Source organism: Parasteatoda tepidariorum, chromosome 10 (assembly GCF_043381705.1).
Source record: "Parasteatoda tepidariorum isolate YZ-2023 chromosome 10, CAS_Ptep_4.0, whole genome shotgun sequence".
Taxonomy (NCBI): domain Eukaryota; kingdom Metazoa; phylum Arthropoda; class Arachnida; order Araneae; family Theridiidae; genus Parasteatoda; species Parasteatoda tepidariorum.
The window spans coordinates 60,135,460-60,158,822 of NC_092213.1; the positions used below are offsets into that span (position 1 = coordinate 60,135,460).

General features: G+C 26.8%; 1 protein-coding gene across 1 annotated transcript in view; it reads right to left on the reverse strand.

Annotated features, from left to right (window-relative positions):
• The window catches only part of LOC107443077 (terribly reduced optic lobes), a 279,864-nt gene that overhangs the window by 57,442 nt on the left and 199,059 nt on the right, over positions 1 to 23,363 (reverse strand). The window contains exons 34-49 of the mRNA XM_071186443.1: positions 22,958 to 23,068; positions 21,743 to 21,859; positions 21,512 to 21,622; positions 20,704 to 20,760; positions 20,291 to 20,518; positions 13,643 to 13,789; positions 12,564 to 12,683; positions 10,989 to 11,120; positions 10,620 to 10,907; positions 9,633 to 9,757; positions 8,523 to 8,735; positions 7,249 to 7,425; positions 3,860 to 4,005; positions 2,401 to 2,512; positions 1,279 to 1,404; positions 1,016 to 1,143 (exon numbers count right to left, since the gene is read on the reverse strand). Of these exons, the coding sequence (XP_071042544.1) occupies positions 1,016 to 1,143; positions 1,279 to 1,404; positions 2,401 to 2,512; positions 3,860 to 4,005; positions 7,249 to 7,425; positions 8,523 to 8,735; positions 9,633 to 9,757; positions 10,620 to 10,907; positions 10,989 to 11,120; positions 12,564 to 12,683; positions 13,643 to 13,789; positions 20,291 to 20,518; positions 20,704 to 20,760; positions 21,512 to 21,622; positions 21,743 to 21,859; positions 22,958 to 23,068 (2,338 nt within the window). The remainder of the gene's footprint in view (positions 1 to 1,015; positions 1,144 to 1,278; positions 1,405 to 2,400; positions 2,513 to 3,859; positions 4,006 to 7,248; positions 7,426 to 8,522; positions 8,736 to 9,632; positions 9,758 to 10,619; positions 10,908 to 10,988; positions 11,121 to 12,563; positions 12,684 to 13,642; positions 13,790 to 20,290; positions 20,519 to 20,703; positions 20,761 to 21,511; positions 21,623 to 21,742; positions 21,860 to 22,957; positions 23,069 to 23,363) is intronic.

The window sequence follows — 23,363 nt, forward strand, 5'->3', positions numbered from 1 at the left end:
GCACAAATGAATGATGACAGAATTGACAGAATTTACATTTCATAGTTATTTTATTTTTAAGTTAGAGAAGTGTAACAGAATACTTATAACTTGCGTAAGTACTATTTCCAAGGATTTATAATCCAAATTTAAAATATACTGCATATTCAAGAAAACAAAAATGAGTCATAATAGAATCAAAATTAAAAACATATTAATTTGAAATTTCATATTTGTATTTATTTTTTATTTTATTTNCTAAAACATGCATCAAAATATATTAAATCAAAATATGCTCGATTGATGTAAACCTATTGCAATGTTTGAAATTATATTTAATTTCCATTGCAAAAATGTGCATTTTTAAAGACAGTCTCAATAAATCCGTGGTGACTAATTTTGTAGGTTGAACTTTGCCTTTCTCATGTTAAGAAGAGAATGGTTTAAAGGTAAATAATTACATCTCTATTAAAGTAGAATAAATTTCCTTTGGAAAAGAAGTTATTTCTTAATTCCAATTGCGAGGTTCAATTAATTGGTAATTGATAAAGTGCCATGGCATATTAGCCAGTAGAAATACACTGCACTCAAAACACATTATGCTTTTATTACTTTATACAAAAATTTTCTAATGTTCTTTTATTGTCTATTGAAAGAAAGTAAGTTTTTTTCCATCTGAAATGCATAGTTGTGAATACTTCAGTTATCCCAAGTTTAAAAAAAAAAATTACTAAATAAACATATAGACTTAGTAAGTAGAAAATTCTTTAAATTAAATATAAAGTTTTGAGTTCACATACATAAAACATATTTTATAGCATCATTTATTATGTTTATAATAAGCAACTAAATGAAAAAAAGCGAGGGGGATATGCAGCTTGCCAAAATTGCACTCAGCTTTACAAAATACAATGCCTAACCAATTTTTGGAAACATTGGGCAAATGTCAGATTAAAGCTGCTTATTAGAACATACCTAAAAACAAAAGCTTATCACAAAGAAATATTTTACATGTTAAGAAAATATCTATACATACTGGTTTGGAGTAGTTATTAATGGGCAAGGACAGGGTTGACAATCTTCAGGAGTTCCCCGCCTGGCATCACCAAAATAACCTCTTTTACACCTTTCACACTGGCGTCCTTCCGAGTTGTGGCGGCAATTCTAGAAGAACACGACACATTCATATCAAGTTAAGGAATGTCATACAGAAAAATGATTAAGAATTTAACTTAATGCTAATTCCAACAAATATTTTAAGTATCATTAAAATGGTAAGATAAATAATATGGCACACACCAAGCATTCTCCAGATACTGGATCACAAAGGCTAGAGTGTCCGTGGCAATTACAAGGCACTCTGGATGGTACACAGTCTCCAAGACCAGAGCCGGTATCTCTTCTGGTATAACCTTCTGAGCATTCCTGGAAGAAAAAGAGTTCAATAAGATAACTAAACATTTCAATATGTAAACAAAACTGAATCGTAAAACATTTGTCTACATAACTGTTTGATACACTACCACTGTCCTAACAGTCTAGGCGTTACCTTAAAACTTTAACATTTTCAAAGATAGAAAATGGCAAATTTCATCCTCTACAAAAATTAATTAAAGAGCATTGTTTTAAGTTATGCTAGTTTGATTGATATAAAAAAGGAGACTTAAAGTATTTTAGTCTCCTTAGAAGAAAGGAGATTTTAAATTTATCGTCTTTCAGATGAATGATTCGTTACAAAGTAACATTGGTCTAGACTTAGCATCAAAAGTTAATTTTAGAGCTTAGAAAGTCTGAAACTATTTTTAAAAAATTTAAAGTTGCATATATATATATATATACATTTGTATTTTCTTAGGCGATTTTCAAATTCCAATATTTTTAATATTATTTTATTACAACATGCGAATTTCAAATTAGACGCTCTCGATTAATGTCTAGAAATGCTTTTCATGCTTTACACCTTCAGAAAACGAAAATATACATGTTTAAAATCTTTTAAATGACAAAACAAATAACAGTACATACAAAAAAAACAGTAATATATTCTATAAATTTTATGCAAAGCAATTCTACAAGAGATTTTCAATAAAGTATTAAATGACAGATACTGGCTTAGTCAATGCTTTAAAAATAAAAGAGTATAACAAACATTTTCTGATTTATAAATATTTCAAGTAATGAAGAAATATTTTAGCAAGCAAAATAGATTTTCAATTCATTGTCTTATTCCCTTAAAAAATGGCAATACTAAAATAACCATGAGTATTTTACAAGAAAAACCATACCAATTTTGAAATAAACAATTTTCATAATTTAAAATTCAATTTTCATTGTAAACAGATTTCAAGTAGAGTTTTAGTATTTGCTAGACATAATAAACATAGGAGTTAATCAGTTTAATAATATGCCAAATATTTTTACCTCACAAGAATTTCCTGTATAGCCTTGAGGACATGAACATTTTTCAACATAAACAGCTTGAGGAGCTGAGGGATCAGCAAGTGAAGCAGAGTCAATTCGGAAGTTTAGAATACTAAACGTAAAAATATTAATTTTTAAAAACAAACAATTTGATGTAATATTAGAACACAAGTTAATTATTTGTGTTTAATGCAGTGACCAGTTAGTGTGTGTTTATATATACGTGGGTTGGACAAAATTATGGAAACACTTCTATACTAACTCATTTTTTCATATTTCTCAAGAAATACTTTGAAAATCATTTTATATCTTTAGAAGTGTTCAAATCATGAGATTTCACATATAGATAATTGAAGTTCGGAGTTTTAAGAACTGGCAATAAATTACGGAAGAAAAATGGTGTTTTTGAATAACTAATGGCAAAAAATATAGCAATAAGCTTGTAACTTGTATCAATTACTTTGGTTATTATATGAAATAGTTGCACAAAATTTCATAGACTGGCTTAAATATTCGAGGAAATATGGACTTTTTTTATAAAAATCTAATTCTTTTGCTTTATTAAATTAAACAAAATAAAATTAATTTCCTTGTGACTTATAGTTGCAAAGATGCAAACTTAATAAATTATTAAAAAGAGTCATTATGTGTATTAATAATTTATTGGGTAGCATAGAAAAATGATCTTAACCAATATTATTTTAAAGTATATTTTAAATTATATTTATATAAAATAATGTAAAAGCAATACTGGAATATTTAATAATCTAAACTACAGTGACATTATGAATGATTAACTCAACATAAACAATAATGGGATTCTTAGAACTGGTAAAATCCTTTGAATTCAAGTGTAGAATGATTTGAACTAAAAAAATATTCAATCAACAATTATAATGAAGAAGTTGCTATCTTTTTAACATAATCTCTGCTACTTGTTATTTATTTGCTCAGATATGAAATACTTCTTTTTTATTCCATATATTTGATATTACATTCAATAAATAAATAAATGTTATATATTTCTATATATCTAATTACTCTACTTTCCGTGACAAGTAAAAAAAAAAGAAAGAAGAATCTATAAAATAATTAACTCTACAGTTTGAAGAATAAAAACTTTTATATCATGATAAAACTAAACTGCATGTAAAAATGTTTAAAAGTCATATGATGACTATTTTTACTGCTAATATTAAAGAAAAATATAAATAACATGATTGTAAATTAGGAGAGAATAAACTGTTTTATTGTAAGAAAAAAATTATTTCATGTTTGTAAATCATAATTATAAAATCATAGTTATGAGATCATAATTATAAAATAACAAACATATAACTTTAGGAGAAAAAAATTGGAGGTACAACCTAAACTAGGTCTAACCCACACTAAGATTCTTAAATATATATGTCTGTGTTCAGAGTGAAAGAAAATGAAAAGAACTTGGAATTTTTATTACCTGGAATGAATCATTTCTTCATCATAACTAGCACGAACATAGAAGGTTTCAATATTTTGCAGAACCATCATAATATCTTCCCTTGTAGTAACATCAACGGAGGGAACATCTCCACGACCTCCCTCTTCATTTTTATGCCATTCACCCTAAAATATAACATATTACAGTTTCCTTGCAGCCCTCAAAATTCAATATGAAAAATGAATGTAGATAAACTTTTTTCTCGGGGGATATAATGCTTGCTTTTCAATGAAGTGAGATGGGTTCGAATTCCAGTGATGGCTGGTCAATACAAATCTGCATTTTGCTTGCACCGACCACAGTGCTGACAAAAATATTCTCAGTGAGAGGCAGATCATGGGATAGAGTCTCTTTGCCATCAGGCTAACCGTGGGAGGTTCTTATGGTCTTCCACTCTGTGAAATGCAAATGTGGATTAGTTCCATAAAACAAAGTCCTCCACAAAGGCAAATTTCTCCTAATACTTGATCCAGGGGTTCCCTTGTCTTCTGGATTGGGTTCCAAATTACAAGGCTACGGAGTTGAACATTAGTAGTCGTAAACCCGAAAATTGGGATGGCTGTTCAACAATATTAATTACAACAACAAATTAATATAATTTTAAAATTAAGTATTATATCCTTACTAAGCAAAGTAGCATCTTTGCTTAAATAAGGCCTTATGGTAAAACTAAAAAGAATACTTAAGTTTAATAGAGAGTAGAAAGTTTGAAATGCAACATTTATGTGATAAAACCTTACATTATATATCTCATTTAAGTTTAAAATTAGTTGTTCGAATCATGTTTTATAAAAATAGGAGAAAGTAAAATATGGTACATTGCTTTAAAATACATCCTTCTTTTAAAGTACAAAATATCAATTTTTCGATACATTTAAATGAGTTTCGATTTAAATTATTTGTTAATTTTAATAATCTAATTATAGTTAACTATTTTTCATTAAAATCCATCGTTCATCTACTTTGATAGGTAGTTTAAATGCAGATTTTTTAAATGCTATTTAAATTTTCATTCTAAGTTAAACTATAATAGATATAAAAACTTTCCTCATTTTCCATGTGCTTTTTTTAAGGCGTTAATTCATGTTTATTTTGAAAAACTTCACTTTTTAAAAAAAATAATCAACTTTTTCGTATGTTTTAGATCAGGGGTTTCAAACTGGCGGCCCGTGAAGCCATTTTTTGTGGCCCGTGAACTAAAATATATTAGTTGCCATTTTTTTACGGACAATTTTCGTAAAAAATCTTTATGGGTTTGAAATACTTTTCTTTCGTTAGAAACAATTTAATTTCTTTGTTTCTGTGAAACTTAACATACCAATGGCGCAAAAAAATTTATTTCTCAGGTTTTGTATCCAAGAACATATTTATTCAAATACAAAAATGATCGTGTCTCTTTTTTATTTTATTTATTTTGTATTTTGTGAACATAATTTAGCATGTGTGTATCAGAAATATTCTCGAAGAAATTCTTCGATTTAATTTTGGACGAAAATATTTACACACACATTTGTAAATTTTAAATTTAAATATCTATTCTCTGGTGGTTGCAGCACACAAACATCAATTTTCTCATTAAACATTTTGGGTGCTACTATGTAATTTTTAATACCAACCTTTTTTAAAGTTTTATATCTCAACAATTAGACATCTGTTGCACATTAATGATTTAATACATGCACATTAAAGTTATTGTAGCCCGAATTTTCATTATTTATTTAATATTTTTAAAAATAATATTAATAACAATTAAATATTTTTGAAAATCTACTTCTTATTTTTATTTGTAATTCAATACTTTTGTACAACTTGGTAATAATCTGACAGTAATATTTAATGTTCCTACAAACATAAGAGTCCTACATAAAATTTTGATAAAGTTGCGGCCCGCCATTTGATTTGTGTTTTTAATTGTGGCCCCCGGCCTCATGTAAGTTGGAAACCCCTGTTTTAGAATATGGAAAATCAAACACACACAAAAGTTATGGTTAATAACTAATAAGCTAATTTAACAAACAATTTCTGTAGTATTTAAAAGAATACAGTGATACGAAGGAATTTAAATAAACGAACCTCCCAAAATCTAACTTCAACATTGTTGTCTCGTTGAGGTCCATATGGTTGCTTTACAACATGATAAAGGGTAAGACCATTTCCTTTCAAAATGAAATCAGCAATTTTTGGTGGATTAGGTACAAAAGGAGCACTGTATCTGAAGATGTAACGAATGTAACCACCATAACTATTCAGCTAAAAATGGTTTTAAAAAAATCTANTATTTAAATTTTCATTCTAAGTTAAACTATAATAGATATAAAAACTTTCCTCATTTTCCATGTGCTTTTTTTAAGGGTGTTAATTCATGCTTATTTTGAAAAACTTCACTTTTTAAAAAAAATAATAAACTTTTTCATATGTTTTAGATCAGGGGTTTTCAACTTGCGGCCCGCAAAGCCATTTTTTGTGGCCCGTGAACTAAAATACATTAGTTGCCATTTTTTTACCGACAATTTTCGTAAAAAATATTTATGAGTGTGAAATACTTTTCCTTCGTTAGAAAAAACTTAATTTCTTCGTTTTTGTGAAATTTAACATACCAACGGAGAAAAAAATTTATTTCTCAGGTTTTTTATCCAAGAACATATTTATTCAAATACAAAAATGATCGTGTCTCTTTTTTATTTTATTTATTTTGTATTTTGTGAACATAATTTAGCATGTGTGTATCAGAAATATTCTCGAAGAAATTCTTCGATTTAATTTTTTGAAACCACTCATTTTGGACGAAAATATTTACACACACATTTGTAAATTTTAAATGTAAATATCTATTCTCTGGTGGTTGCAGCAGACAAACCTCTATTTTCTAATTAAACATTTTGTGTGCTACTATGTAATTTTTAATACCAACCTTTTTTAAAGTTTTATATCTTAACAATTAGACATCTTTTGCACATTAATGATTTAATACATGCACATTAAAGTTATTGTAGCCCGAATTTTTAGTATTTATTTAATATTTCTAAAAATAATATTAATAACAATTAAATATTTTTGAAAATCTACTTCTTATTTTAATTTGTAATTCAATACATTTGTACAACTTGGTAATAATCTGACAGTAATATTTAATGTTCCTTCAAACATAAGAGTCCCACATAAAATTTTGATAAAGTTGCAGCCCGCCATTTGATTTCTGTTTTTAATTGTGACCCCCGGCCTCATGTAAGTTGGAAACCCCTGTTTTAGATTATGGAAAATCAAACACACACAAAAGTTATGGTTAATAACTAATAAGCTAATTTAACAAACAATTTCTGTAGTATTTAAAAGAATACAGTGATACGAAGGAATTTAAATAAACAAACCTCCCAAAATCTAACTTCAACATTGTTGTCTCGTTGAGGTCCATATGGTTGCTTTACAACATGATAAAGGGTAAGACCATTTCCTTTCAAAATGAAATCAGCAATTTTTGGTGGATTAGGTACAAAAGGAGCACTGTATCTGAAGATGTAACGAATGTAACCACCATAACTATTCAGCTAAAAATGGTTTTAAAAAAATCTATATATAAGGTATGTCAATCACATTTCAAAATAATAGTAATTTTTTATCATACAAGGGAAAATATTACAAATATAAAAGTTATTATGAGCCATATATGAAAAATTATAATTTAAAAAGTTAACTAGAAGAACAAGTTAAGCACCATTTTTCATTGTTAATTTTCCAGTTGCAGTTGAATATGGTGTAATGGTTAATTGCAGGTACAAAACATTATTTTAAAACATTGAAAAAATTATTGAATTTAAAAATTGATTAATAATTAATATACCTTTATACTGCATTAATTGGTCCATTGTATTTAAATTACTTTTTATATAATTTAATGTTTAGGTTTTATAAATTAGATGCAAATCTCTAAAATTATTAAAACAATCCAACCTAATATTTTTAGTAAATGCTAATGAAATAAAAAATTTAAAAAAAATTTCTACAAAGAAATTCAAAGAAGACCCTCCAGTAAAATTTCAAGTTCTGAAAATATAAAAAATTAATCCATGAAAAATTAACTTGCAAATAACATTTGAGATTAACTTACACATTATTTCAAAACTAAGTTACAAATCACTTAAAAGTAGAGTAGAATAATGTTTAAAATGTGGCATTAACAGTTTAAACTTTAGGTTAGAATGAATAATTTTATGACATAATGTGCCCCACTTACAAATTATAATTTTTCAAATAGTGCCAATTTAAATACAAGCCTAGGATCCTTAAAGGACAAAACTGAAGAACTGAAAACAATTTTCGGTGCATAATTTTCAAGAAGGATTGCATTTGGCAATAATGTTTACTTTCATAAACATTTATTTACTTACCAGTTTCCTGTTAATCGGCAAATAGTTTTTTTTTCAAAATAGTTGTTTTTAATTATATAATAATGAAACAAAAAAATATAGTTAATGATCCAAAAATTTTCTTTAAAACACTTAATTTCCATTGTTAATTTAAAATACTATAGAAAAAATCAGTTCAACTATGTTCTAACTGCTCATATTTATAAAAAAAACTAATTTAATTCTTAATTTGAAAATTAAATTTTTTTTTTTAAAAAAAAGAAGTTTACTCCACTAACTTGATTTCCAAGGAACTCAGGTGGCAAACTCCAGTAATGGTAGACGTCAGTGGGGGCATCACCTTTGACATGCCCTTCAACTTTATACTCCCTGTTTGCTGAATTATACTGAATGGCATTTTGATTTGGTGGATATCTTTGACCAACATCTTCATAATTACCACGTCCATCCTTTTGAAGTGCAACAACTGCAATCTCAGTTTGAAGAGGTATCTACAATAAAACATAAAAACACATTCTGAATTAAATAATATTAAATATCAAACACTTTATTTCATATAAATATCATTTCAGTAAAAGTATCTAACCGAATCCTAACTAACTAAGCGTTAGTCCTGGCTTTCACTACATCAGATGCAAGCTCTCTTTATAAAAACAAAAACTTTTTTTTAATGTTATTTAATGGGAAAATAATTTCTTCGAGTTATTCAAAGAAACAACAAGGAAATTTAAGCATTTTATCCAGGGGCTCAGACCTTGTTAACTTGACCTTGGTAAACTCAGACCTAAGGGTTAACTTTGTATGAATTTTTATATTTTATGAAAATTTCATCAGATAAACAAAGCACTTTGATAAACAAGGTTCTTTTTTCCTAGAATATAAGTGAAATTGTTATTAAAAGAGAACAAAATTTAGAATAGAGTTTGAAGCAAAGAATCATCACAATGGTGCTCATGATTATAAAGATTAGCTCATAAAAAATGACTAAATTTATTTTTGAAAGTCTATAAAATAGAGAAAAAAGTCTTTGTATTATTACGTTTAGTAAAATAAAGTTATTTCTAAGGTATTATCAGTTCTTTTATTATTCAAATTTTCTGAGAAATGGTATGAATATTAATTATTTCATCTCTAAAATTGCAAAACATTCTTAATTTCTTCAAATTTTACAAAATTTAAAAAACTGTAGATTTTTTAAATCGACTTCTAATAGAATTTTATTAGCAAGTGGATTTATGTCCTAATACTATGCATACAAATTGATAAATTAAATATGAAACAATAATTATTATGTCATTATTAAGTTCAAAGCTTACGTGAGCTTCATATAAAATAAATGAAAAACGTAAATGAATATCTAATTGAAGATTTTTAATGTATATACTAACAGAAGTAACATGAAGACTGCTACTATAACAAGTTTCTGTTACACCAAAACAATAACATCTTAAGCAGTCAGAAGATACAGCAGCTTTTTCATTGAAAAGTGGGGGTCTGCAAATTCCAGCTTTAGCTAAAATAGAAAAAGAATAAGATATTTAGTTCAATTTGGATACAATACATTACATTGGAGGAAATGATAAATGAAGTTTCAACAAAAAGAATAGAACAGAAATATTTACATGATTCAGTCGTCCTCACTTAATTGTATATTGGATAGTCAAATAATATACTAAAAAAATTGTTTTTACCAGCCAGAATGGAATCTCCAATTTTTAGTTAAGAAGATGAGATGAGATGAGATACATGGTCACTTTTCATTGTTCCAAATAGGTGTTGGGGTAATTTAAAAATTAATCAAATCTTTTTACCAGTTATGTAATAAATAAGGGGGGGAGTTTCTCTTTTATGTTACACTTCACAATTTTAGATAGGCAGTACAAACTTCGAGACATGCCTTCAGTGATAATGCCATAACATTAAAAAAAATTTGTAAACTGTAATCCAATATTTCAAATTGCATCATTATCTGATAAAAATATAAAAATTATAATTAACTGTACTCTGATGAAAATAAAAACATATTTAAAAATTAACATAAAAAATTAAAATTGGCAAGATCATGACAACTCATTTATAGAAAGAAAGCTATAACTAAAATCCTAACATTCATGAGATAATTTGGGTAGAATCCAATATTCAATACTTATAGGGTATAAATCTAAGATTACCATGGGATGATGACCATCAGGAATGACACATCTTTGTTCAGATATATCAGAACTTTATAATGGTTTCTCAAGTCTTTTTATTTTAACTTTAGATTCCTCCCCTAGATTTCTCTTTGATTTAAAAGGAAATATTTTACAAATTTTGAATTTAAAATTTCAACTGCACAAACTATGGACCACGACAAACTGAAGTCAATGACTTACGTTTCACAACCAAAACAGTATCAGGAATGGCCAGAACGCTATCTTTGCTGTTAATAGCTTCACAACTCCATGCTCCTTGATCACTTTGTCTGGAATCTCTAATGGTAACAGTTCCTCGACCATTTTCACTAGTAACAGATACACGGGGTCCAGGTGGGATATTTCCCCAGTTCAAACGCCAGCTAATGATAGGTGTTGGGTTGCCAACTGCTGTACAAACAATGGTCACTGTTTCACCTTCTTCAACTGTTAAAGTTTCAGGTGGAGGTTGAGTTATGGTTGGGGAAGCTACAAGAAAGGAATTTCATCATCACATGAAAACTGGATAAATAATAGAATAATAACGAGTAAAATTATTCTGTTATTTACCACAGCCAATTTCGTCAGATTTGTCTTGACAGTCAAATTCTCCATCACATTGGAAGCTTTTAGGAATACACTGGTCTCCAGATAGACACCTATATTCATCATACCTACAAGGGGAGCCAGCAGGATTAGGACCTAAAACGAATGAAATTGAAAGATATTAACATATCTGCATCATTTAAACCTTAAATAATTCTGTTTTGTTCTCTAGAAAAGAAAAAAAAATTCCGCAACAAATGGTAAAATAAATTAAACATTTCAAAATACTTAAGAGTTCATTCTCATACAAAAAATTGCTACTAAAAAAGAATCTTTAATAACAAAAGTTTTTTCTTGGTTTCTTCTGTACAGCTTAAAAGAAGATCAACAATGCTCCTACAAAAACATGCACTCAGCAAAGATTAGGACATCTAGATTTGCCTCACGTATCTAGATATGATCGGATAGCTAAATATGAGTCCTATCTGTGATGAGTTGGTCAAATCTAAATAGGCTCAATGTATTCAGAGTAATGGCTGAACAATATTAGGTAAATCAGATAATTATGTAGGCAAATCTAGTAAAATCTAGTAGGCTATTTCTTCCAGTATCCTGGAAGAAATAGGTTTCTTAGGAACAAAATGCCAATCCTGGTTTTGAATTAGGTGATATTATTAAGATTTTAAAAATTTCATAACAATTAAGAATATTGAAATTTGATTTAATGAAACGCTAGAAATGACCCATATAAGTTAGTTAAGTAAAAGCAATAAATTATAGGACAAATTGAATGAATTACAAAGAAAGGTAAAGATTTCACTTAAAAATTTTACAATATTGTGTATGAAATATCCTGTAGTATTAGAAACTGAATTCAAAATACAGAAAAATATTTTCAACACAAACCTTTAAACCTGAGGCTTTGTGTTTTATGGAAATATGTGTTTTATGCATTGATAATTTCACTTATCTTTAAACTTACCTACGGAATATGGCAATATTAGTCAGGAAAGGATCAAAATACTTAAATTTTTCGTTACATATACTTAAGAATACAAAATATGAATTTAAGTATTTATTACTTACTAGTCAATTTAATCAATTTGGGTTTGTTAAGCTTTTGAAAATTTAAACCTTTTAGAAAATAATGAAAAAAATCAATAGTTATTGCTTGGTTATAGAAATTTGTTAAATGCAAATTTCATTGTTTACACCTAAAAAGCTAGTATGGTTTATGGAGAATAGCAGCTTATATAATTGGGTTTAAATCTTTTGTGTTACAATCTTAGCAAATCATAATGGCAAACATTTTCCAGTTAGCATTACAAATAAAATAAGAAAAAACGTTAAACCATAAATATAGTTTTACAAAAATTTATTTTCTTTTAATGTACTTAAATCAAAAAATATAATCTTATTAAAAATATTAATACTGCAGCTACAAAATTTGCATTTATCTGAAATTCTCAAATACTAAACTTGCAGTGATCACTGCAAACAAAAAGTGAAATGAAAGAAATAAGACATAATGAAGTAAAAATTTAGAGAAGTAATGAAATATGTTAAATGCATGCGTTGAATGAGACTATTGATACTCACTGCATGATTTTTCATCGCTATTATCTCCACAGTCATTATCACCATCACATCTCCAAACTTTCAATACACATTTCTTATTGTCACATTGAAATTCATTAGGCTGACACTGATATTGATAATCTAAAAAAAACAACCAATTCATATTATAAATACAGCTACAGTACTAGTATGCATTAGAATTACAACCATATGGGAAGACAATTATCTGTATCACATTCAAAAAAATTTTCACAAAAATATAACTGAAAGTAAAGAGTTCTATGAATTGCACATGTAGAGAGAAGTTAATAGAAACTCTAAAGGAACACAAAACCCATAGAATAAAATGGAAAGCTATTTTTATAGTTATTAAACATTTAACACATTTTTGGAAAATTTCATTTACGATTTTACTGAAAAATAGCATTTTATCAAAAATCCATATTTTTTTATAATTATTTAGAATAATTTGACTAGATTGATAAATTTGTCAACCAGAATTCAAATATATTTGATAAAAGCATAACATAAAGCTCCAAAAAAAAATTAAGAGCTTGGTGAAAAATTTAAAATTATGTTACCAATGTTAAAATTATGTTAAATCTTGTGATAAAAAAGTTTAAAATCTAAAATATTTTAAAGAAATAAAATATTTTATAAGTTTATTTCAATATAAAAAATATTTCCAAAAGAATAAAATTTTTTAAAATATTTATCCTATATTTAAGAATACCTATGACATACTAAAAGGTTTAAAATTAAATCTGGAAATTATAGAGAAAACCTAAAATTGACTAACAGATTTGTAACATTTGTTTAAAAATTAAATAATATTTTATAAACATATTTCTAGCTTTAGGAATTTCTATTATTTACCAAAGATTTTCAATTAATACTGGAGACTAGATAACCCAAAAAACATTAATTATATTTGCTGAAGAAATAAATTGGTTATAATTGGTGAAACAAATTGAGAGGAAATAATCTGCAAAGCACTCTATAATACAGATTTAATAATGAAATAAACTTTATCATTATATATTATTTAGATTCAATAATTTCTCTATCTGTTATTTCTCCCTCTTTGTCTTAAAACTTACCACAATTAAGTTCATCAGATCGATCGGTGCAATCGAAATCTCCATCACATGCATAAGTCCAAGGAATGCAGTCACCATTTTGGCATGTAGCTTCAGACCGGGCACATGCTCCTGGTGGTCGAGTTGGACGAGATGTTGGAGGAACATCTGCAACAGTAATAGTAAGAGTTTAGTAAAAAATAAAGCAAAATTATTTTATAATATTATACAATATCCATACGAAAAACTAATTCATTTGTTGTTATCAGAAACAATACTTTTCCACCATCAGAAACAATTGAATCTACCAAATCAATGAATATTAAGGCAAAATGATAAAAATAACAATAGCTAAGATATCATATAGAACAATTTTAATTACTAAAAATTAAATAAAATACTTAACTAAGTTATATACAAAATGAAATAAAAAAATTTACAATAGATGATTTTCTTTTTTATAGTAAGAGTACGTTATTCCAATTCAAAGGGCAAAAATGTAACGCAATAAAAATTTAAAAATCCATTCATTCCAAAAATATATACTTCTTTACTAAGCTATCTTTAAAAGAAAATAGTTCCATAGGATAAGTTAATACTGGGCAGAGTCAACTCCTAACATTTCCTAAATACAGTTTTGTTATATTAGGTGGACTACATCTTCTATCAAGTCTCAAATGAATTTTCAGCTGTAAATCATTAATATTTTCTTCTTGTTGCTGATTTAAAACTTTTTTTCAGTCACAATCGTTACAGAATATTCTGCCGTCCTTTACAAAAACACATTTTAGATGGTCAAAAACAAAAGCTACACCAAAACAATAAAAAAAAAGTCAACTTGTTTCTTTGTATCAAGTCATGCCTAAGTTTCAGTCCCAGGATCTCATTTAAGGTGTTTCTATATAATTATATATAATAACGTTACTCATTATATTCTTAGTATAATTTTTTTATGAAACATTATAAATTATACTGAAATGGTTCAAATATTTCTAACTTAACAGTCCAAAAATAAAATAAAAACTATATAACTTTTCAGTAAAGTTAGCTCACATTTCCTTACCAACTATGCAAGTATACACTTATAATCTAGCCGTAGATAAGTGTGGTGACTTTTTACTATTAAGGAGATCTGGTTAACCTAAAGGTGGTAAAAATTTAACACTAACAATGACAAACATCCTAACTATCTGACTATTCCGTTATAGCCCATTTTATTTGAAAAAAGGCTTTTAGAGTTCAGCTCAATAAAATAATTTTTAAAAAAAATGAATCACTCACCAAATTATGACAATTTTTAATTTTTATAACTTAAGACTTAGATTTTAATTTTTATAACTTAAGACTTAGATTTTAATTTTTATAACTTAGACAAAAACCAAATGCAGATTAAAATAGAGTTTTACAAATATTTGTTCAATCTGGGAAATTGAAATTTAACTAACAAATTATAATTTTTTATAATATTTAACTTTCGTTATTAACTGTGCAACTTAAATGTTTTATTTTAAATGTGTTTATTTCCTTAAAGTAGTTCGTATTCAACCATACATCCATTGAAATTTGATATTATTGTACGTAACAGTTTAAACTTAATTTGTACAACAAAAATTTTACGGACTTAGTCTCTTAATTTAGTCTCATGCTCGCTTGATCTCCTTCAGTCAAATATTCTCCTAACGTATTTTAAGTTTTTGTTGGATAATGCAAGTAACTACGATGAAATGAAATACAAAGAAAAAGCAAGCTAAATTCTGAAAACAAGGCTTCAGGTGGGGCTTACCTGAAAATTTCCTTTTATTTACCTAGTATAGTTGACTTTAAAATTTCCCCCCAAAATTCTTAAAATGTTAGACTCGAAAAAAAGTGGAAAAGTTTGCATTAATTTAATTTGTTACACAAAAAATGTGTTTTTTGAAAATGTAACAAAAAGGCAAAAAACATTTCACTGTGGGCAAAAAATAATACATTCAACTATTTTAAGTTGCACACTACACTTGTCTGATTCAATGCATTGTTTTCACGTTCAGTAAAAGTCATAGTTAATTTTTTTTGCTTAATGTTAAAATTTAAAAATCACTAGAGGCTAAGAAAGGTTTGTTTATTAAAATTTTTTAAACAATTAACAATATAACAGATGAAAAATATCTGAGAGGGAAAAGAATATACTTAAAATCCTTTTATAAAGTGTTTGTATAATTTCTATAATTTTAAAAGAAAGTATTCATTGAATACATAACTATTTGTACATTATTTAAAATTAAACTATAGTTAAATTTTAAAAAGAATTGGAAAAAATGCAGAGCAGTTTTGTTTAAATATATATATAGTTCGTCCGCTCAATAAAATCTGCTCTAGTAACACTCTATAAAATATACAAAGCCTAAAAACTAAATTTATAAACGGTGCTTATTTTTAAAACAATATGGGCTACAAAAATTTTAATGAAGCATGATTTAGAATGACTACTCTATTTCTGTCAGTTACTGTACAACATTATTAACATCAATAAAATTTTATTTATTAATATAAAATCCAATTCTTGCTATTTAAATTTTAAAAGTTATGAAGATCATATAACAAGTGCTTGCCTAAACAGATTTAAATTAAACTGCTTGCTTGATAAATTCATATATATGAAAGTAATTTGCAATACTTTAACCTAACAGTAGCACACAAGAAATTTTAATTATGAGCATTTGCTATGATTTTTATACACATACTAAACATACAGAGATACCAAACGCTCCGGATGCGCCATATAAATTTTAAAAATGGTAAACAACTACAAGCTAAAATTTGTAAATATTTGACTAATTTTGCATAATTCTTAAACAGTGTAGCATGACTTAACAGAAAAAAAGTGGCGAATCATATAACCCTTCGAATTATTTAGAATTAAATAGTGGTAGATAAAAACCTGATAAATTAAATTTTTTTAACCAAGAATCACACATTAATAAACTACCATTCAAAAAATTTTATTTACTGTCCGGAGCAAGTTGACATCTCTGAACATATATTGGTTTACAATTTTATTCTTTCAAATAAAAAGGGGGAACCTAATGAAAATCTGGTTAGATATATTTGTCATATCAAATGAATAAAAATAATCCTGCACCATCATTTTGAATAGATTATTTCATAATGATTTTAATGAAGAGTACATTAAATGTAAATATATTATACCAAAGAACAATTGAGTTTAATTCTATGAAGATTATAAATGAAAGATTTTTATATAACTCATTGGTATAACTTAGAAAATAAACTATCATGTTTTAATGTATTAGGTCACTTGGAATATTAGTGGGGGGATAATAAATACCTACATAACAACCTTTAAAATGTTGCTTTAAATGGGAGGGGATTATAATTTTCATTCGATAGCATGCATTTTAAATCACATAGGTTATCTATTGCAACATCGAATTATAGGTTTTCTATTACAAATTTCTCATAAATTTTGAAGGAATCAGAGCTTACCAATTATCCAGACAGGAGGATAGCAGTAAGAAGAGAAAAGTAAATTTAGAAAGTCATTCTTTCATTCCAGATTTAATAAAATGTAATAGATAGGATATAATAAAGATAAGTAAGGATGAAAAATTTTAAAAAAAATTCTTGAAAATAACTAATTTTGTATTGAATAAAAGAAAAAGAATTATTTATCTATGGAAAGCGAAGAAAGTGTAGTTATTTATATCCTTATTAAATACACAGAAATTTAAGTAAATTATTTAAGCCTTCAGATACCTGAATTTTATTATTTCATAATTGAATCATAACAAACCAATCTCTTCATATTATTCTATGAGGCAATAATGCCAGAAATTCTTTAATAACTTGGTTAGTTGCATGATGCTTAGATAGTTACACATCTTGCATTTTTATTTTAATAAGTAAACAATTTCTTTTGAATTTTTTTGATATTTCGCTAAAAAAAGCTAATAAGTAATTTTTTTATATTATGCTAAACAAAAGAATAATAAAGCTATTTTATCTTCTCCTATTTGAATTAAAAGAAAACACTGACAATAAGAACAAGACTGCTAAATAAGGTTAAATAAATAAAAACTGACAACGAGTATTCTTACATAAACTCTTTTTATTAAACTCTGAGCTTTTTAAATTAATCCTGGCTATTGACTATAAACTGCTACATATTATTCAATGTGCATAGAACGGAAATTTTTAGATTAATTTATAACTCTCACAAAAAATTCTGAAGTTCAATAAAAAATATAACAAGGGATAGTCTTTAATTGACATTTACAACTTGATTCAATATGCAAAACAAACTAAGGATTTTATTGAATAATTCATGATACTTTTAAGATGCTGCTTGGACGGAAGGTGAAAATTATACTTAGTCGAGAACTGTAAAGCGAATGCATATTTCAAAATTTGTAATTCATGAATAGTCGAAATCTTAAATGTTTATTCTTATATATCCATAAAACTGATATACAAAAATTATGAAGTAATATGTGCACTTTGTTTAACTGTTTTTTTTAAGCTTAAAACAACTATTTAACATAATCTACTTCATAAATTGGTACTTTTATGTTACTGGTTAAAATATGGCTTTGAACCTATTCACTTAAAGTTTTATTTTAACAATTAAACCCTTATAAATTGTATGTATTCATTCACAAAGCTAATATGGATAACATGTACGACCTAAGGTATTACTTCTCAAGACACTCTTAAATATTGTGGAGCATATTTCTTCAAAAAGGTTATATATATTTTATATATATATATATATATATATTAGTAGAAATGTTTTAGACAATTTTGATTAAAATTTATAAAAAAAATTAAAAGAATAATAAAAAAATTTCATTAAAAATTTTGGAAATGTCATCTGGAAATTAATTCATATCACTATAGAATGACATGCCAGATATTTCACAGATTGAGTTTACTGGTATTTCAGCAACATGCAAACATTACAAGAACTATTAACTACAGGATGTCATGCTTTTTATCTACATTTAATTGGTCTAATTACAAAGACTCAAAAATGCAACCATATCCAATTAGTCCAAGACCCGACATGCAGAGAAAAAATAGATAGTCAGTTTTATGTACAGAAGTCAAATCAATGACAAAGAAACTAAAGTATAAAAAAATACTTTATTTGGCACTAATGTAAAGCAATTATTACAACTGAGGACATCGATGTCATGCAAAAATACAAAATGCTTTATAAAGCATGCTTACAAACAAGCTTACTTTTAAAAGTAAGGTTTTACCTCCGACATTGCTGGATTCTACATGTGGAAAAGACGTTCCATAGAAAGGAACAGCTACAGAGCAAGTTTCAGTTGTTAATACATGGACACCAGCAAAGCTGAATAATCATTCAGTAAAAAAACATTTGTCAAGCTATCAATTTGGTAGCAACTTTAACTAATTGATTATAAACACACCACCACGATATTAGTAAAGTAATAGAAAAATATGTATATTAGTATTAAAATCTGTTAATTCCTGCTTTTCTACTTTTTCATATAGAAGTTAGTTAGATACTTTTAGTAGCACATACCAGGAAACATTCATTATAATAAAACAGTCAATATTATTGACCAGTGCATTTATTGCGTCAATAAGTCATTAAAATACTATTACATTCTCAAAGAGCAAGAAATATTTCATGTAAATTAACGGTCACGATAAAAAAAAATGTCACTAAGTTTTTTAAAATTAGAGTTTTTGGCTACATTCAAGTATTGCAATTTTTACAAGGAAATTGGGTGGAATAAAATTTAAAATTTTTTAAATGCTCAAAGGATTGTTAACCAGTAAAAAGTATTAAATGCAATCTACATTCCTGACATACAACTTTACAAATATAATCTAAGTTAATTTTTAAGTAAATAAAAAAACATTCATATTTAATATGTAAATTAACAAATTTCTAATATTTTTTCTAAAAATTTGAGCTTAAGGAAGCAAATATGGGCTTATAGAAGCACTAAGTCATTAAAAACATACTCTTATAAAAATATTTTTTAAATGACAAAATATCACAGATAGTTTAGTTATAAAGGCATTTTTAGATGAAGAAATATAGTTAATAACTAACCAAACAAACAGAATACATGATGGTAATAAAATTGCAGCATTAATATGTGCAGTAAATCAGAGAGAATTGGACATAAACTGGGAAAAAAATATCCAGTGCAAAGTAAATGGCATATTAATTCAATAAATATTTATCTCACAACCAGGAGAAAATACTGTAAGCCTAAATTCAAAGCAAATAAATCCTCAGGAATTATTAAAGTAACCTCAATTAGGAACACAAAAGCAGTTAAAAATATAAGCTCAATTACAGATAATACTGTAAATATAAAGCATACTCGTCATCGCATTGAGACAAAAAAAAATAATAATTGGACTTAGTAAAAAGCTCAAAAATTCAAAATATATTAGGAAATATTTAAATTATAAAATAAAATATGCAGCTTTCATAAATGATAATAAGTTAGCATAAATCAAGTCTACGCAGTTATATATAAGCAATTGCAATTTATGTGAAACGTATATGATGAAATAAAACAAATTCTTCCGATTAGAAAAAATAATCCCCAGAGCCTTATCTAATTCTGCGACGAATACCCCAAATTCTGGCAAGGTCACAATAATCAGCATATTTACATGGTTGTACTGTAAGGAAGGCTGCTTTCTGTGAACTAGATGAGCTTCCAGTGGTACTAGCAGAAGTACAAATATAAACACCACTATGTTCAGGCTGAATGTTTGGCATTGTAAGTCGACCTCCTCTATCAGAACTGCCTTCTGGCATCGCTCGGTTATCAGCACGTATCCATTTGACAGGGGACCTGCGAGTTCCTTCATCACGACAACGGAATACTACCTCTCTCCCTAGAAAATTCAGAAATTAATAAATATCAAGTTTCAACATGAACTTATATAATCTTGGCATCTTGCCCAAACCACAACTCTGCCAAAAGACAAAGTGGCCAAAGACATATCAGTAGTTTTGGCACAATACCAATGATATGCCTTTGTTCATATTAATAAATCTGAAAAGTCACAAAAAGATTTACCTTGTCTAATACTTTGCCTTTCTGGGTAAACTTTAATATTGACACCACCTTCTGGGGCTGAAATAAGAAACAAAAATTTAATGAATTTAAAGCTAGATAAAAATTAATGTTTATTTTTTGAACAAAAAATATGATTTGTTTAATTTAAATTAATAAATCATCATTCTTCTTTTTGATTACCATATAAGCAGAATTACAGTGTTAAAATTATAATCACCTTTTTTTCATATATATATATATAATTATACTGAAATGGTTCAAATATTTCTAACTTAACAGTCNTGCATGCATATATATATATATATATATATATATTAGAATGTATATCATGTATAAAAAATTTATATTAGAATTTTACTTTATAATTTTATAATAACTGCTTATTTACTTCTCAACTAAACAATAAGCAAAGTAAAAAAATCATAAATTAATGTGATATACTTAGGAACTTTTAAAGATTTTAGGGAGTTTTCTTTAATATATTAAACTAAGAAAATTCTTTTCAGGATCAGGAAAATGGAAAAAGCTGCCAAAGTCTAGTATTTAAATTCAGGAGAGATCTCATACTCCAATAAATGCAAAAATCAAACTGACTTAATAGTTGACCTCATTGATAAAATGTTTCGAGGCAAGTTTAATTAAGATATTGTTGTTTTAGATTAAAACACTACTGCTTGTTTAACTAAGATACTTTTATAAGTAGTGCTAAAATTAGTAAAAACTTTCACCATATCCTAACATACTAAGTTCAAAAGATAGTAGCAGAACTTAAAAGGAAAATCATAGAATCAGAAAATGAAAAACCAACCACAATCAGATTCATCAGAATAATCACTGCAATCGAATGTTCCATCACATCTTTGTGTTCGCTCAATACATTGGCCATTCGCACATACATATTGGCCAGGCTGACAGGCCCCTGCAATGAGGAAGAAAAGAATCAATGTTTAAAGAATTAAGGATGTTAATAACACATTATTACCAAACAAAGATTAAGCTTTGAAAAAATATGATTTGATTTATGAAAACCACTACATACAGCAGTCCAATTCATCAGATCTGTCAGGACAGTCAGGAAGACCATCACAATATTTAGCCCTGTCAATGCATAAACCAGTAACACAACGAAATTGAGAAGGACGGCATAGCCGAGTTTCTAAAGGTTATGAAAGAAAAAGAGATGTTTGTGGAAAATGGTTAGTTACAAGAAAAGATTGTACAGCAGAGTAATTAAGAAACTAGTTAGTAAAGATAGAAATATTCATGCTCTTATTATTAGCAACATTTAAGCAGTTTTAAAGAAATGCTTCATCAGACTTGCATACATTTTACAAGAGTTTTTCAATATGTGAGTTAAGAGTAAGTAACAGATAAATGTAAGGTAAAGCAGGAACTATATTATGTTGTTAGCTAAAATTTAGCTTGTTTGATGATTTTAACACAAGATACTTATTTAATAGTCACTATTAAAATATTTGCTATGTGGTACAGGATCTCATGAATTTAGGTAGTATTCCAATTTAAGTTTAAAAAGTAAAATTTCATTATTAGTTTAAAAATATTTATGATTTTAAAAAAGTTAGTTTTTGTTTTATTTTACAAAAAATAATCAATCTCTACTAATCATTTAAACAAAGCTCGATTTTTCAAAATATTTTCCATATATAATTTAAAGGCTAAATACAAGGTTATTCATAATTCTCTTCTGGGCTTAAGAATGTTATAGAAAAACTAAGGTTGATACAGCAAAAACAAGCATTGCGCTAAATAAAGAAATATTTTAAGTTTTATTTACATCACTTAAAAGGTGTTCTATGAGTGAAATTTAATTGAAAATTTGTGTTCAGCACCAGTAAAAAATTTTATGAAATGCATTTGCATAACATAATATCATTTACTTTTAATTAACATAACATAATTTAGTTTTTAAAGTTGTTTGTTTGCCATCCATCATATCATACCTAAGAACCCCACTAAAACTATATTATGCTAAATCAACAAGCTATGGCGATGCATTAAATTGGAAATAATATTTTATAAATTGTGTTTAAACACAATTTGACATTAAGAATGGATAAAAATTATTCCTCTTACAGAAACTCTCATATTATGTTGTATATATTACAACAACCAATTCAATGAAAATCAATACCAATATATAAATTTGATATGACCTTGAAGCTTTTTAACTTATTTCAAATTAAGACATATCACAAATCTAAAATTTTATATATAGAAGTTAAATAAAATTTACCACAATCTTGCTCATCTGAGTAATCGGCACAATCATATAAACCATCACAACGGAAAGTATCATCAATGCACTTTCCATCCCCACACCTGAACTCATCTGCATCACAATCTTCTGCTCAAATGTTAGCAAGTGTAGAAAAAGTTAGAGAGGAAAATAAGAATGCATATAAATCAAGTTAGTAGATAGGATAAGAAATGTTAAATTTTTAGTAATAAGCCATGCAATATTAAAGTATGTAAGTCATGCAATGCACAGCTTCTTTAAGCAATGAAAAATATCTTTAAATCCCACCTCATCGTTACTTATTTTAAACAAACCAATAAAATTTAAATAAATCACTTTTTAAATAAAGAGTCATCAAAGTTGATCATAATTTTAAATTATATAGATTAAAAACATTTTTAGT